This window comes from Hypanus sabinus, chromosome 14 (assembly GCF_030144855.1).
Source record: "Hypanus sabinus isolate sHypSab1 chromosome 14, sHypSab1.hap1, whole genome shotgun sequence".
Lineage (NCBI taxonomy): Eukaryota > Metazoa > Chordata > Chondrichthyes > Myliobatiformes > Dasyatidae > Hypanus > Hypanus sabinus.
In genome coordinates, this window is record NC_082719.1 from 6,726,480 (window position 1) to 6,739,464 (window position 12,985).

Consider the following 12,985-nt stretch of genomic DNA (forward strand, 5'->3'; position numbering starts at 1 on the left):
AATCTCTTACTATCTTTCCTTTCGGTTAGTCCTGACAAAGGGTCTTGGCCTGAAATGTCAACAGTGCTTCTTCCTATAGATGCTGCCTGGTCTGCTGTGTTCCACCAGCATTTTGTGTGTGTTACTATAAATTATACACCTTGAGATTTGTTTGCTTACAGGCAAAAAAACACACACATCATGCAAACAATAGATGCAAATGACAGCATTCCAAACCACACTGAGTCCTTCAATCTGTCCCCTGGAACACCTGCAGTAGTAGGCCCAAGCCTTGATCTCAAGTTCATCATACTAGCAGGCAAAAGTGCCACAAAACTGACAGAGGTGACAGCCATCGGAGAAAGGAACAAACATCGCGGGAGAGCGAGCTAAATCAGCCAGATTCCACACTCAGGCTTTCCAGTCTATCTGGGCTGGCATTTAAATTGTCTAATACCAAGTAGTGCCTCACTCTAGGACACAGACCCTAGTGCAGCAACATGCTTGGACCTCACAACTCGAAGCAGTTCTCGATCTCAACAAATCAGCTCGGTACTTGGAGTGTTCTAACATCTAACCTCTCTTCCACATCGACTGCCCTTCAATCGTTCCCTGCAACAGTAACAATGATAGCAACTCCATCTGTGGCCACATCCTGAACATGTTGTGTTCCAGCTTTGTGATGCTCCCACATGGTCTGTCCTTCTTTGCAGAGGCTGCCGAGCTCTTCAGACTGGAAGTCAGCTTGAAGAAGACAGAAGTTCTCCATCAGCCCGCACCTCAGGAAGATTACTACCCTCCCTGCATCACCATTGGCAAGGCAGAGCTGAAAACAGTCCACCAGTTCAGCTACCTGGGGTGCACCATCTCGTCAGATGCCGAGATCGACAAAGAGATTGACAACAGACCAGCAAAGGCAAACAGCACATTCGGCAGGCTGTACAAGAGTCTGGAACAACAAGCTCAACAACAAAGGCTCAAAGATCAGCGTGTACAGAGCCGTTGTACTGACCACCCTCCTGTATGGCTCGTGGATCACCTACTGTCACCGCCTACGACTCCTTGAGCATTTTCACCAGCGCTGCCTCTGCATCATCCTCAACACCCACTGGAGTGACTTCGGCACCAACATCGAAGTCCTCGAACAGCGGAGGTCACCGGCATCGGGGCCATCCTGTTGAAGACGCAGCTCCGCTGGGCAGGGCACGTCTCCAGGATGGAGGATCATCGCCAACCCAAGATTGTGCTGTATGGCGAACTCTCCACTGGCCACAGAGACAGGGGGGGCACCGAAAAGGAGGTACAGGGACTCTGAAGAAATCCCTTGGACCTGTCACATTGACCATCGCCAGTGGTCTATTCCAGCCTCCGATCGCGAGGCCTGGTGACACACCATTCACCAGTCTGCCTCCTCCTTCGAGAACGCACGCAGGGCCGGCCTTGAGGACAAAAGGAGAAGGAGGAAGAACCGTGACACAGCAGCACCAAACCCAGAACAGATTTTCCTTGCAGCCGCTGTAGCCGGGTCTGCCTGTCCCGCATTCGCCTCGTCAGCCAGCAACGAGCCTGCAACAGACATGGGCAGCCCCCTTCCTGAATCTTCATTCACGAAGCCAAGTCATGATGATGATGATAGTTGACCGCAATTTACTTCAGAAAAGGTGTTATTAGTAATGTTTTAAATCATATTTCTTGCCTTCTGATCTACCAGTAAGCTGGTGCTCAATTCCTGAGGTTGTGAGCAATGAACAGGGAGATAATCATGTAACAGTTTTGTTGCATGGTTCAGCTCCCAATCCCAGCATGCTTGGCACTTGACACAATTAATCTCATATATTGTTAATCCTGCACTGCCAGCTTTCACTGGACAGCTTTCTGTTTGACACCCGTTAATCAGAGCTGCGTAACTGATGTCACTATTCCACTCATCCCATGTACATTGTTACCCTGTGACATATCATCAAGAAGACCTCCTCGCTCAAACTGATAATGTAAATATCCAGATCTATTCCAAATAAATACAATTGAATCCCTAACTAGAACAAAGCAGACAGAGACTATTCTGAATTCCTAAGATGTTCAGGTTACTCGTTAATTGGTCACCTGGGTATAATTGGGGGGCACAGACTCATGGGGCTGGAAAAGTCTGTTACCAGGTTGTATTTCTAAAATCTAAAATCTAAAAATCTAAATACAGATCAGATATAAATCAGTTATCAGTCTTGTAAGAGAATTGACTCAATCACTGATGATCTTCTATAGAATGTAACCTACATTAAGTAGTTAGATAGGACACCACCTTTTACTGCTGCCTATGAAACTCTCCTTTGTAGTTAAGCAAGGCTGCTCTTTGTTTTCTATTTTTGTCTTGTGCTCTATCTTGACTTTTGCAAGTCTATGACGAGGATGATAGGACAATGATCCTAGGCAGTAAAGACAATAATCGTAAAGCCACAGAACAGACAAACCTATTGTTTTACTGCTAGATTTTTGTTCCACAAATTAATGAACATTGGTGATGAAATCACACCAATCTTGGGGCCAGAGAGGATCGCAGCAAAAATGGGGTCATGTTGATTGGCAACTAATCTGAGCAATCCTTTGTCCCTTCACCATCAAATTTAAATACCTGAATGTATTGGGAATCTGGGGCCAGAACATGCACCAACCCAGATGGAGCAGGTAGTCAAGGTGAAGCAGATGTAGGGATTGTGGAAGCACCACTATTCCTCACAATTTTTTAATGCATTTGCTCACAAGGTGTGATGGTGCTGGCCATGCTGTTATTCATTGTCCATCCCCAATTAAACTGAGTTTGCAGTTTAATCAGTCACGTTGATGGATTTGCCATCATAATTACACATAGGCTGGACAGTAAAGATAACAGACATCTTGCTCTAAAAAACATTCTTACAAGAGCTAAGTAGTCTTCTGGATACCATTGCTGAGAATAGCCTTTATTTTTTAAAATTATAAATACATTTAAATTAATTTAATTACTCAAGCTGTGGAACTTAAACCATGTAAGGACAGGGAGCAGCACCTGTGCCACGATCCTTCCAAGCACTGCTGCTCCACAATGTTATGTCAGCTCTACGCCCTATACACTGCGTGGCCAGATTCTGCTCGAACACCATCAACAAGTTTCCAGATGGTACCACTGAAATGGACTGCATCTCCAATAATGATGAGTTGGTGTACAGGAAGGAGATAGAGAGCAAGTGACGTGATATCTTGACTACAAACTTCGCCTCAATGTCAGCAATATCAATCTTTTGCTCAATGTCCAGTCTATATCAATGATGTTGAAGGTCAAAGGGCTGAAAGCTTCATGTCCATAGGTGTGAACATCACCAATACCTGTACTGGTCCAACCACGTTGATGTCCAGCAAAGAAAGCTTTTAATATTTCTACTTTCTCAGGAGGCTGAAGAATTTTGGCATTTCCCCGTCATCTCTTACCAATTTTTATTGATGCACCACAGAAAGCATTTTGTCTGGATGCATAATGACTTAGTAGGGAAAGTGCTCTGCATGTGACCACAAGAAAATGCAGAGAGCTGCGAACTCAGCTCAGCATATCACAGAAACTAGCCTCACCTCTATGGACTGTCCATACTTCTCATTGCCTCAGTAAAGGGACCAACATATTTAAAGACCCCACCCTTGCCAGACATTATCTCTTTTCCCCTCTCCCATTGGGCAGAAAATACAGAAGTCTGAAAGCTTCTATCACTCTGTAGTCAGACTCTTGAATGGACCTCCTGAATGAAAAGACTCTTAGATTCACAATCTACTCCACTATGATCTTGCAGTTTATTGTTTTCACTGTAGCTTTTATAATTTATTTTGCATTGTTATTGTTTCAACTTATTGTAGCTCAATACACTGTGTAATGATTTCAAAGTTCAAAATAAATTTATTATCAAAGTATATATGTCACTATACACTAACCTGAGATTCATTTTCTTGTGGGCATTCACAGCAATTACAAAGAAACACAACAGAAACAATGAAAGAATGCGATACACAAACAAGAATGGAAAACCACCATGTTATCAATAAAAATTGGTAAGAGTCGATGGGGACAAAAGACAAGAAATTGTGCAAATACAAAAAGAAGAAAAAAATAAATTAATTAAGAAATAATATTGAGAACATTATTTGAGGAGTCCTTGAAAGTGAGACAAAAGGTCTTGGAATCAGTTCAATGTTGAGAACAGTGAAGTTATCCACTCTAGTTCAGGAGCCTGATGGTTGAAGGGTAACAACTGTTCCTGAACATGATAGTGTGGAACCTAAAGCTCCTGTATCTAATTCCCAATGTCAGCTGTGAGAAGGTAGCATGGCCTGGATGATGGGGGTCCTTGACGATGGATACTGCTTTCTAGTGACAGTGCTCCTTGTAGATGTGCCCAATGGTGGGGAGGACTTTACCAGTAATGGACTGGGCTATCCATTACTTTCTGTAGGCTTTTCCATTCAAGGGCATTGGTAATTTGATCTGCATAAACAGAATGCAAGACAAACTTTTGTTACAACCGTGGATTCAGCAGCACATCAGATGCGGCAATTGCGTTCGTGAATGTGCACGTGTCAGCTAGTTATTATTTCATTGTGATAATATTTAACTCCATTCATTCTGTCGCCATGTGTGTTGAGACTTGGAAGCAACACTTCACTTTCTGTATTCTGCGTTGCCTGACAAATTGAACAGCTGGGTCAACTGAATTTGAGGACTACCGGTACAGTATTTGTTTAATTTTTAGTTGATCATGTCAGCCGCAATGTAGGCTTCATTTTCCAATTGAGTTCTACTTAACGGCCCTGTTGACCTAGTGTTTATTTCTTTCTTTCCCTTTAACACAGTTTGCATTAAAGTCTGTGAAATATCGACCTGCTTCAGTGTCTCATTCCACACTTGGGCCACATCCGAACCTGGGGTGACTCCTTTTCACTGTATTTTGGTACACGTGACAGTAATAAACCAAAACTAATGCGTATGTTTCTCGACAAACGGAGCTGAATTTTGGTGTCACTCAGCTGCTGTTCTACCAATTACAGGAACAATCTGATCATCAGATGTGAGATGTTCTCAGTGTTCCCATTAACAACAGCTGAAGTTATGGCCCAATTCCAGCTCCTGCAGTGCAACATCGTACTATGTCTAGAGATCAAAACTCACTTATGTCCACAGTGATGCAATGATTAAATAGCCACTGAAATGTAGGAAAATGTACTTGACATCCTTGAGTCTCCTCCAAGAGGACCTCAACTTCGTCATAGGGTTTGGAGCCTTGCGTGGCTCAATGATACAGGGAGCTACGTTGGCTGGAGTCAGGGCCTTGTGGTTTGGTAGTTCTGCTCAGGGCTAACGATCCTAACTGGACAACAAACAATTAGACAATAGACAATAGACAATAGGTGCAGAAGCAGACCATTCGGCCCCTCGAGTCTGCACCGCCATTCTGAGATCATGGCTGATCATTCACTATCAATACCCAGTCCCTGCCTTGTCCTCATATCCCTTGATTCCCCTATCCATCAGATATCTATCTAGCTCCTTCTTGAAAGCATCCAGAGAAATGGCCTCCACCATCTTCCGAGGCAGTGCATTCCACACCTCCACAACTCTCTGGGAGAAGAAGTTTTTCCTCAACTCTGTTTTAAATAACTGACCTCTTATTCTCATTCCTTGCCCTCTGGTACTGGACTCTCCCAACATCTGGAACATATTTCCTGCCTCAATCCTATCAAATCCTTTAGTTATCTTAAAAGTTTCAATCAGATCCCCTCTCAATCTCCTCAATTCCAGTGTGTACAAGCCCAATCTCTCCAAACTCTCTGCGTAACACAGCCCTGCCATCCCAGGAATCAACCTAGTGAATCTACGCTGCACTTCTTCAATTGCCAGAATGTCCTTCCTTAAACCTGGAGACCAAAACTGTACACAATATTCCAGGTGTGGTCTCACCAGGGCCCTGTACAAATGCAAAAGGACATCCTTGCTCTTGTACTCAATTCCCCGTGTAATAAAGGCCAACATTCCATTTGCCCTCTTCACTGCCTGTTGCACTTGCTCATTCACCTTCATTGACTGATGAACTAGGACTCCTAGGTCTCTTTGCATTTCTCCCTTACCTAACTCTACACCATTCAGATAATAATCTGCCCTCTTGTTCTTGCTTCCAAAGTGGATAACTTCACATTTATTCACATTGAATGACATCTGCCAAGTATCTGCCCACTCACCCATCCTATCCAAGTCTCCCTGTATTCTCCTAATGTCCTCTTCACATGTCACACTGCCACCCAGTTTAGTATCGTCATCAAACTTGCTGATATAGTTTCAATGCCCTCATCTAAATCGTTGACATAAATCGTAAAGAGCTGTGGTCCCAATACAGAGCCCTGTGGTACCCCACTAGTCACCTCCAGCCAGTCCGAGAAACACCCATTCACTGCTACCCTTTGCCTTCTATCTGCCAACCAGTTTTCTATCCATGTTGAAACCCTGCCCCCAATGCCATGAGCTCTGATTTTACTCACCAATCTCCTATGTGGCACCTTATCGAATGCCTTCTGAAAATCTAGGTACACTACATCCACTGGCTTACCCTCGTCTAACATCCTTGTTACACCCTCAAAAAACTCCAACAGATTAGTCAAGCATGATTTGCCCTTGGTAAATCCATGCTGGCTCGGCCTAATCCTATTACTGCCATCAAGATATGCCACTATTTCGTCCTTAATAATGGACTCAAGCATCTTCCCCACGACTGACGTTAGGCTAACAGGGCGATAGTTCTCCGTTTTCTCCTTCCCTCCCTTCTTGAAAAGTGGGATAACATTAGCCACTCTCCAATCTTCAGGAACTGATCCGGAATCTAAGGAACATTGGAAAATGATTACCAATGCATGAGGGTCTTAAACCACAGTCTTTACCTATATATCATTGTTACAGAAACGGCAATGGAGAACACTTCAATACAGACAGAGATGGAGGATCTTTATCGCTGCCCTGAACAACAGCAGTGTAATGGGCAGCAAGTAAGTATCCTTGGGTTTACCTATCTGTGTAGCTTCACTAAACTGGGAGTAGAACCTGAGATATCAATACATTTTGGTTCTATTGTCCAGATTTTGTAAAGGTTGGGCCCAGCCACGTAACTTTGGTTACTCCATCCGTTGGACAATGCTCTGCACAGCAATTCAGTCAGATAATTACCGATGAGTGATAATCAATCTACTGGAGATCAACACAAAGAACCCTCAAAACCTATAGGAAAGCCAATTAATAAAAGGCAATTTTATCTGATTAAATAATTCCTCAAGTAGATGCTTGATACCATCATAAAAAACCTTGTTTGGTTCATGGTGAGAAGAGGCCTCCTTATTGAATTGTTCATGCTAGCTGACAAAAGGACAACCTGGCCGTTGATGAGTTTATCATCTGTTTCCTCCTTGAATGGGTGTTTGCCAAAAGAGGTCAGGAAAGAGGAGCAGTGGGCTTTGTCAAGCATTGACCTGAGCAGCTGTGTAAAATAGCACTGTGTGCTCTGAGGACTGTTCCCAGGGACACACTGAGACAAACAACATCTGCTCTGGAAGATTCTCAGCTTAGTGAAAGACAGAACCTGGTGCATCTGCAACTTGTATGACCAAAATACTGAGAACTGGCACATTCCAAGGCCCCAAACCACCTGCCAAGAGAGTAACTGATATTAGTGCACCCACCACAAATGATATATGGGTAAAGACTGTGGTTTAAGACCCTCATGCCATTGAAAATCAAGGAGCTTCAATATTTAAAAATATACTTCAAGTCCACCATACCAACCACATTGATAATGCTGCTCCATTTAGTTCCTTGTGATAAAAATACTAAAAATACCAAATGTCAAGAGGAGGCGGTTAGATTTTTGTCTAATCGGCAATGATCAGTGTGGTGTAAAAAGGTGTTGAAAAATGTATTTTATGTGTTTACCTTAAAACAGAGCAATGAGTGTGAGAGTTGAGAAGTCATTTTGCAGCTGAACAAAAGAGTGATTAAGCTGCACTTGGAGTATATGCACTGTTCTGGTCACTGCACTATAGGAAGGATGAAATAGCAAAGCTGAAAGGGAAGGTTGTAGGGGGAATTCAACAGGATGTGTCACTTAACTGTACAAGGACAGTTTGCATAGTTGCTTTAGCACCATAGTTGAGACGTGGTATTATGGTCTTGATGTTTCTTGTCATCAAGGAGAGTAAATCAAATTGTCAGCCACTGCTGGACGGAGGAGGGTGTTACTTAGAGGAAAGCAGAAATGAAACCTACACTTGGCACCTACAGTAGAAAGTTATTGCAAATGCTATCAGCTAGTCTTTTTTAGTCATGTGCTGGTCATAAGACCATAGACTATAAGACATATGACCAGAAATAGGCCATTTGAACAGAGTCTGCTCTGTCATTTGATTATGGCTGACTTATTTTCTTCCTCAACACCATTCTCCTGCTTTTTTCCCATAATCTTGAATGCCCTTACTTAATTAAGCTCCTTTCAAACTCCACTTTAATATGCGCAATGACCTGGCTTATCCACAACCATCTGTGGAAATTTATTTCACAGATTCACAACCATCTGGCTTAAATTCCTCCTCATCTCTGTTCTAAAAGGACATCATTCTATCCTGAGGCTGTGTCCTCTGATCCTAGATTCTCTCAATATTGGAAACATCCTCTGCATGTCCACTCTATCTAGGCCTTTCAATATTTGAAAGCTGAGAGGTAACTTGTTTCCACAGGGGGTGATGTATACCTGGAATGAGCTGCCAGAGGAAGCGGTCGAGGCAGATATAACGGCAACATGTGCAGCCATGGCTGACTTTCCCTCCTGGTTATATTTGTTGGATGCAATGAAGTTTGTTTCACCTGTGCAGTAATAACTTTCGAACCAAGATCCTTTCCCTCTACAGCAAAATTCTAAAGCCATATATAAGGAGTAGATCACTTCCCTTTGTTATCTGAACTGTAAAATATTGGTAGAGTACAAGGTGGATTTCATTGCCTTTCAGAACATTTGCTATTGGATTCAACAAGCTGTTAAAGGAAGTACTCTGTAGGTTAAGCAGCATTTATTGAAAGAGAAACAGAAATAAGGTGCTGATGAAGATTCTTCATCTTGAAATATTAATTCTTTTTCACTTTCCACAGCTGAATATTTCCAGCATTTACTGTTTTCCTCTCAGAATTCCGGTGTCTGCTGCTTATAATTGCTTAGAACTCTTATAATGCGGGTGCGCAACTACTACTTGCCTAGGTGTTTGATTTTAACAACTTGCTTTCTCTGTATGTGGTATAGCTTTAAAATGCTCCATGCCTGTGTGCTGAATTACAGGGCAGCTCCCCAACAACATGAAATTGCTCTGTCATGTCACCTCTGACTGCTTTTTCCTTTAAAGTTCCTGCCTGGGATAATTAGAATTTCCGTCAAATTGGTTGCTTTTGGATCTGTCGTGAACTGTGCACTAGATAAATATGAGAGCTACCTACTTTGCACCTTGTTACTACATCGTAAAGAGCTGTGGTCCCAATACAGAGCCCTGTGGTACCCCACTAGTCACCTCCAGCCAGTCCGAGCCAGTCATTCGTGGAATCATGTCACTCCTATTATAATTGTACAGTCTTCAGACAAGTTGAATGCAGTCTTGATTACTGGACATTTGTTAGTCACATAACCCTCTGTTTGCTTGGCTATCAATTGTGAGGAGCCAAAGTGGCAATGTCTGTGCAAGCATGTGTCAGATCGTCTGAATCCTGAGATAATGAATAGGTTGAAGCAGCCCACAGCGCCCAAGGCTAGCTACTGAAGGAAACGTTAGGAGGCAGTGATCATAATGATAGAATTCACCCTGCAATTTGAGAGGGAGAAACTAAAGTCAGATGTATCAGTATTACAGCGGAGTAAATGAAATTACAGAGTCACGAGAGAGGAGTTGGCCAAAGTTGATTGGAAGGGACGTCAACAGGGATGATGGCAGAAGAGCAGTGGCTGTACTTTCTGGGAGCAATTCAGAAGACGCAGGATAAATACATCCCAAGCTACTCTAAAGGCAGGGTGATGCAACCCTTGTTGACAAGAGACGTCAAAGACAACATAAAGAGAGGACATATAAACATTAGTGGGAAGGTAGAGGATAGGAAAACTTTTAAAAATCAAGAGAAGGCAGCTAAAAAAGCCATGGGGGGGGAGGGTTAAAATTAAATATGAAGATAACCCAGCTAATAATATCAGAGGATACCAGAAGTTTTTTTTCAGATACATAAAAAGTAAAAAGAGAGGCAAGAGTAGATATTGGAATACTGGAAAATTACTTTGGAGGGGGAGTAATGGGGGACAAGGAAATGGCAGGCGAACTGAATACATACATCTCATTGATCTTCATTGTAGAAGACACTAGCAGTACGCTGGAAATTCAAGAGTGTCAGGAGTCAAAAGTGAGTGCAGTTGCCAGAGAGAAGGTGCTTGGGAAACTGAAAGGTCTAAAGGTAGATGTGTGGATCAGATCGTGTACACCCCAGGATTCTGAATGAGGTTGCTGAAAAGATAGTGGAGGCATTAGTAATGACCTTTCAAGAATCAATAGATTTATTTATTAAGATGCACCATGGAGTAGGCCCTTCAAGCCAGGCCATTCAGCAATCCCCTGATTTAATCCTAGCCTACCCATGGGACAATTTATAATGACCAATTCACCTATCAAACGGTACATCTTTGGACTGTGGGAGGAAACCAGAGCACCCGGAGGAAGCCCATGGGATCATGGAGATAACATAGAAACGCTTTAAAGGCTGCAACAAGAATTGAACCCAGGTCATCTGTACCATAGAGCTTTGTGCTAACCATAATTGGTGTGGTAAGACTGGAAAATTGTAAATGTCCCTCCACTCAAGAAAGGAGGGAGGCAAAAGAAAGGAAATTATATGGCAGTTAGCCTGACCTCAGTTGTCAGGAAAATTTTGGAGCTGATTATTAAGGATGTGGTTTCGTTGTACTTGGAGGTACATGATAAAATAGGCCAAAGTCAGCATGGGTTCCTTAAGGAAAACCTTGCCTGACAAATCTGTTGGAATTGTTTGAGGAAATAACAAGCAGAATAGACAAAGGAGAATTGGTGGATGTTGTGTATTTAGATTTTCAGAAGGGCTTGGGCAAGATGCCACACATGAAGCTTTTTAACAAGTTAAGTGCCCATGGGATTACAGGAAAGATAGTGGCATGGATAGAGCAGAGGCAGGAGGCAAAGAGTGGGAATAAAGGGGACATATACTGATTGACTGCCCTGCCAGTGAGTAGTGGTGTTCTTCAGGGGTCGGTATACTGAACTCTTCTTTTTACATTGTATGTCAATAATTTCGATGACAGAATTGATGGCTTTCTGGCCAAATTTGCAGATGATATAAAGACAGGTGGAGGGACAGGAAGTGTTGAAGAAGCAGGGAGACTGCAGAAGAACTTAGATATATTAGGAGAATGGGCAAAGAAGTGGCAGGTGGAATACAGTGTCAGGAAGTCATGCACTTTGGTAGAAGGAATAAAAGCACAGACTATTTTCTAAATGGAGAGAAAATTCAAAATCTGAGGTGAAAAAGGAGTTGGAAATCCTTGTGCGTGATTCCCTAAAGTTTAATTTGCAGGTTAAGTCAATGGTGAGGATGCCAAATGTGATGTTAGCATTCATTTCGAGAGGACTAGAATAGAAAACCAAGGGTGAAATACTGAGGCACATGCGAGCCCTCACATGGAGTTCTGTGAGCAACTTGGGGCCCCGGCTTTTAGGAAAGGATGTGCTAACATTGGAAAGTTTTCAGGAGAATAATTCTGAGAATTAAAGTCATCATATGAGGAGCATTTGATGACTCTGGACCTATACTTGCTGGCACTTAGAAGAATGAGAGTGGATTGAAACTTATTGAATGTTGAAAGACCCAGATAGACTGGATGTGCAGAGGGGGTCTAGGACCAATGGGCACATCCTCAGAATAGAGAGACATCTATTTCTGATAGAGATGGGGTAGTATTTCTTTAGTCATAGAGTATTGAATTTGTGGTATCCATGGCCACAAGTGGCTGTGGAGGCAGGTCACTGGTTTTATTTAAGGTGGAGGTTGATAGGTTCTTAATTAGTCAGGACACGAACGGGGAGAATGAATTGAGTAGGAAATGGATCAGCCATGAAGAAATGATGGAGCAGTCACTGAATGGCCTAATTCTGCTCCTGTCTTATGGTCTTATAGTAGTCGTCCCCCACCCTTCCCATCATTTCATTATTAATAGCCTATGATTCAGTCCGTGTGTAATCCATCAATCCTCAGAACTAACTCACACTTACCTTACCTCTTAAAATATCACTTTCAAAAGGCCGCATGGTGAGCAACATATCATAAACACTGGTGCCTACTGAGACTGCACAAAAACACAGTGGTTGAACTTTGAACTAATTTAGCCTAAACAGCTTGCAAGAATTAGACAATCCCTCATCTAATCTGCAAATCATCTGCCTTTACAACTACATTATACCCTTAACTTTATGGGTTTCTCTGTAATGTTTTACAGGCTTTCTTTTCTTCACTCTTTATGATCACAAGTTCAATTGTTCTTGGATGTTTTCCCAGGTCTTTTTCTGTGACTGACAATAGTGGACATTGGTGCAATAGTCAGAGTGCATTTCACTTTTGCATCAGTGTGCAAGAGTAACATAGCTGGTGAATATGATTCACAGTTTTTTTGTTTGAACATGACAGTATTGCTTTTTTCAGTCTCCTGTGAATTGACAGTTACCTGAATGGAAAATGTGGTGTTCACGGGGATTTTGCAGACTCGTTGAACTTTTGCTCCCCCAACCTGGAACATCCAATGATTAATTGCTGACCATTCCACATACCAAGGGAGTATTGCCCCATGTTCCTGACTACAGTTTACATACCACCAAATGTATTGAGAGCCACCATCAGCAAACAAGA

At 42.6% G+C, this 12,985-nt stretch overlaps 1 protein-coding gene across 3 annotated transcripts in view; it reads right to left on the reverse strand.

The window, feature by feature from the left end:
- Positions 1-12,428, reverse strand: part of anxa3a (annexin A3a) — a 78,527-nt gene extending 66,099 nt beyond the window's left edge. Inside the window, exon 1 of one of the 3 annotated variants that reach the window (XM_059988722.1) lies at positions 12,360-12,428. In XM_059988722.1, the coding sequence (XP_059844705.1) occupies positions 12,360-12,402 (43 nt within the window). In that variant the 5' untranslated portion in view covers positions 12,403-12,428. Of the gene's footprint in view, positions 1-12,354 lie in introns of all 3 variants that reach the window. The other 2 variants (XM_059988727.1, XM_059988724.1) reach the window with 2 other exon arrangements.
- Between the last annotated feature and the right edge of the window lie 557 nt (positions 12,429-12,985).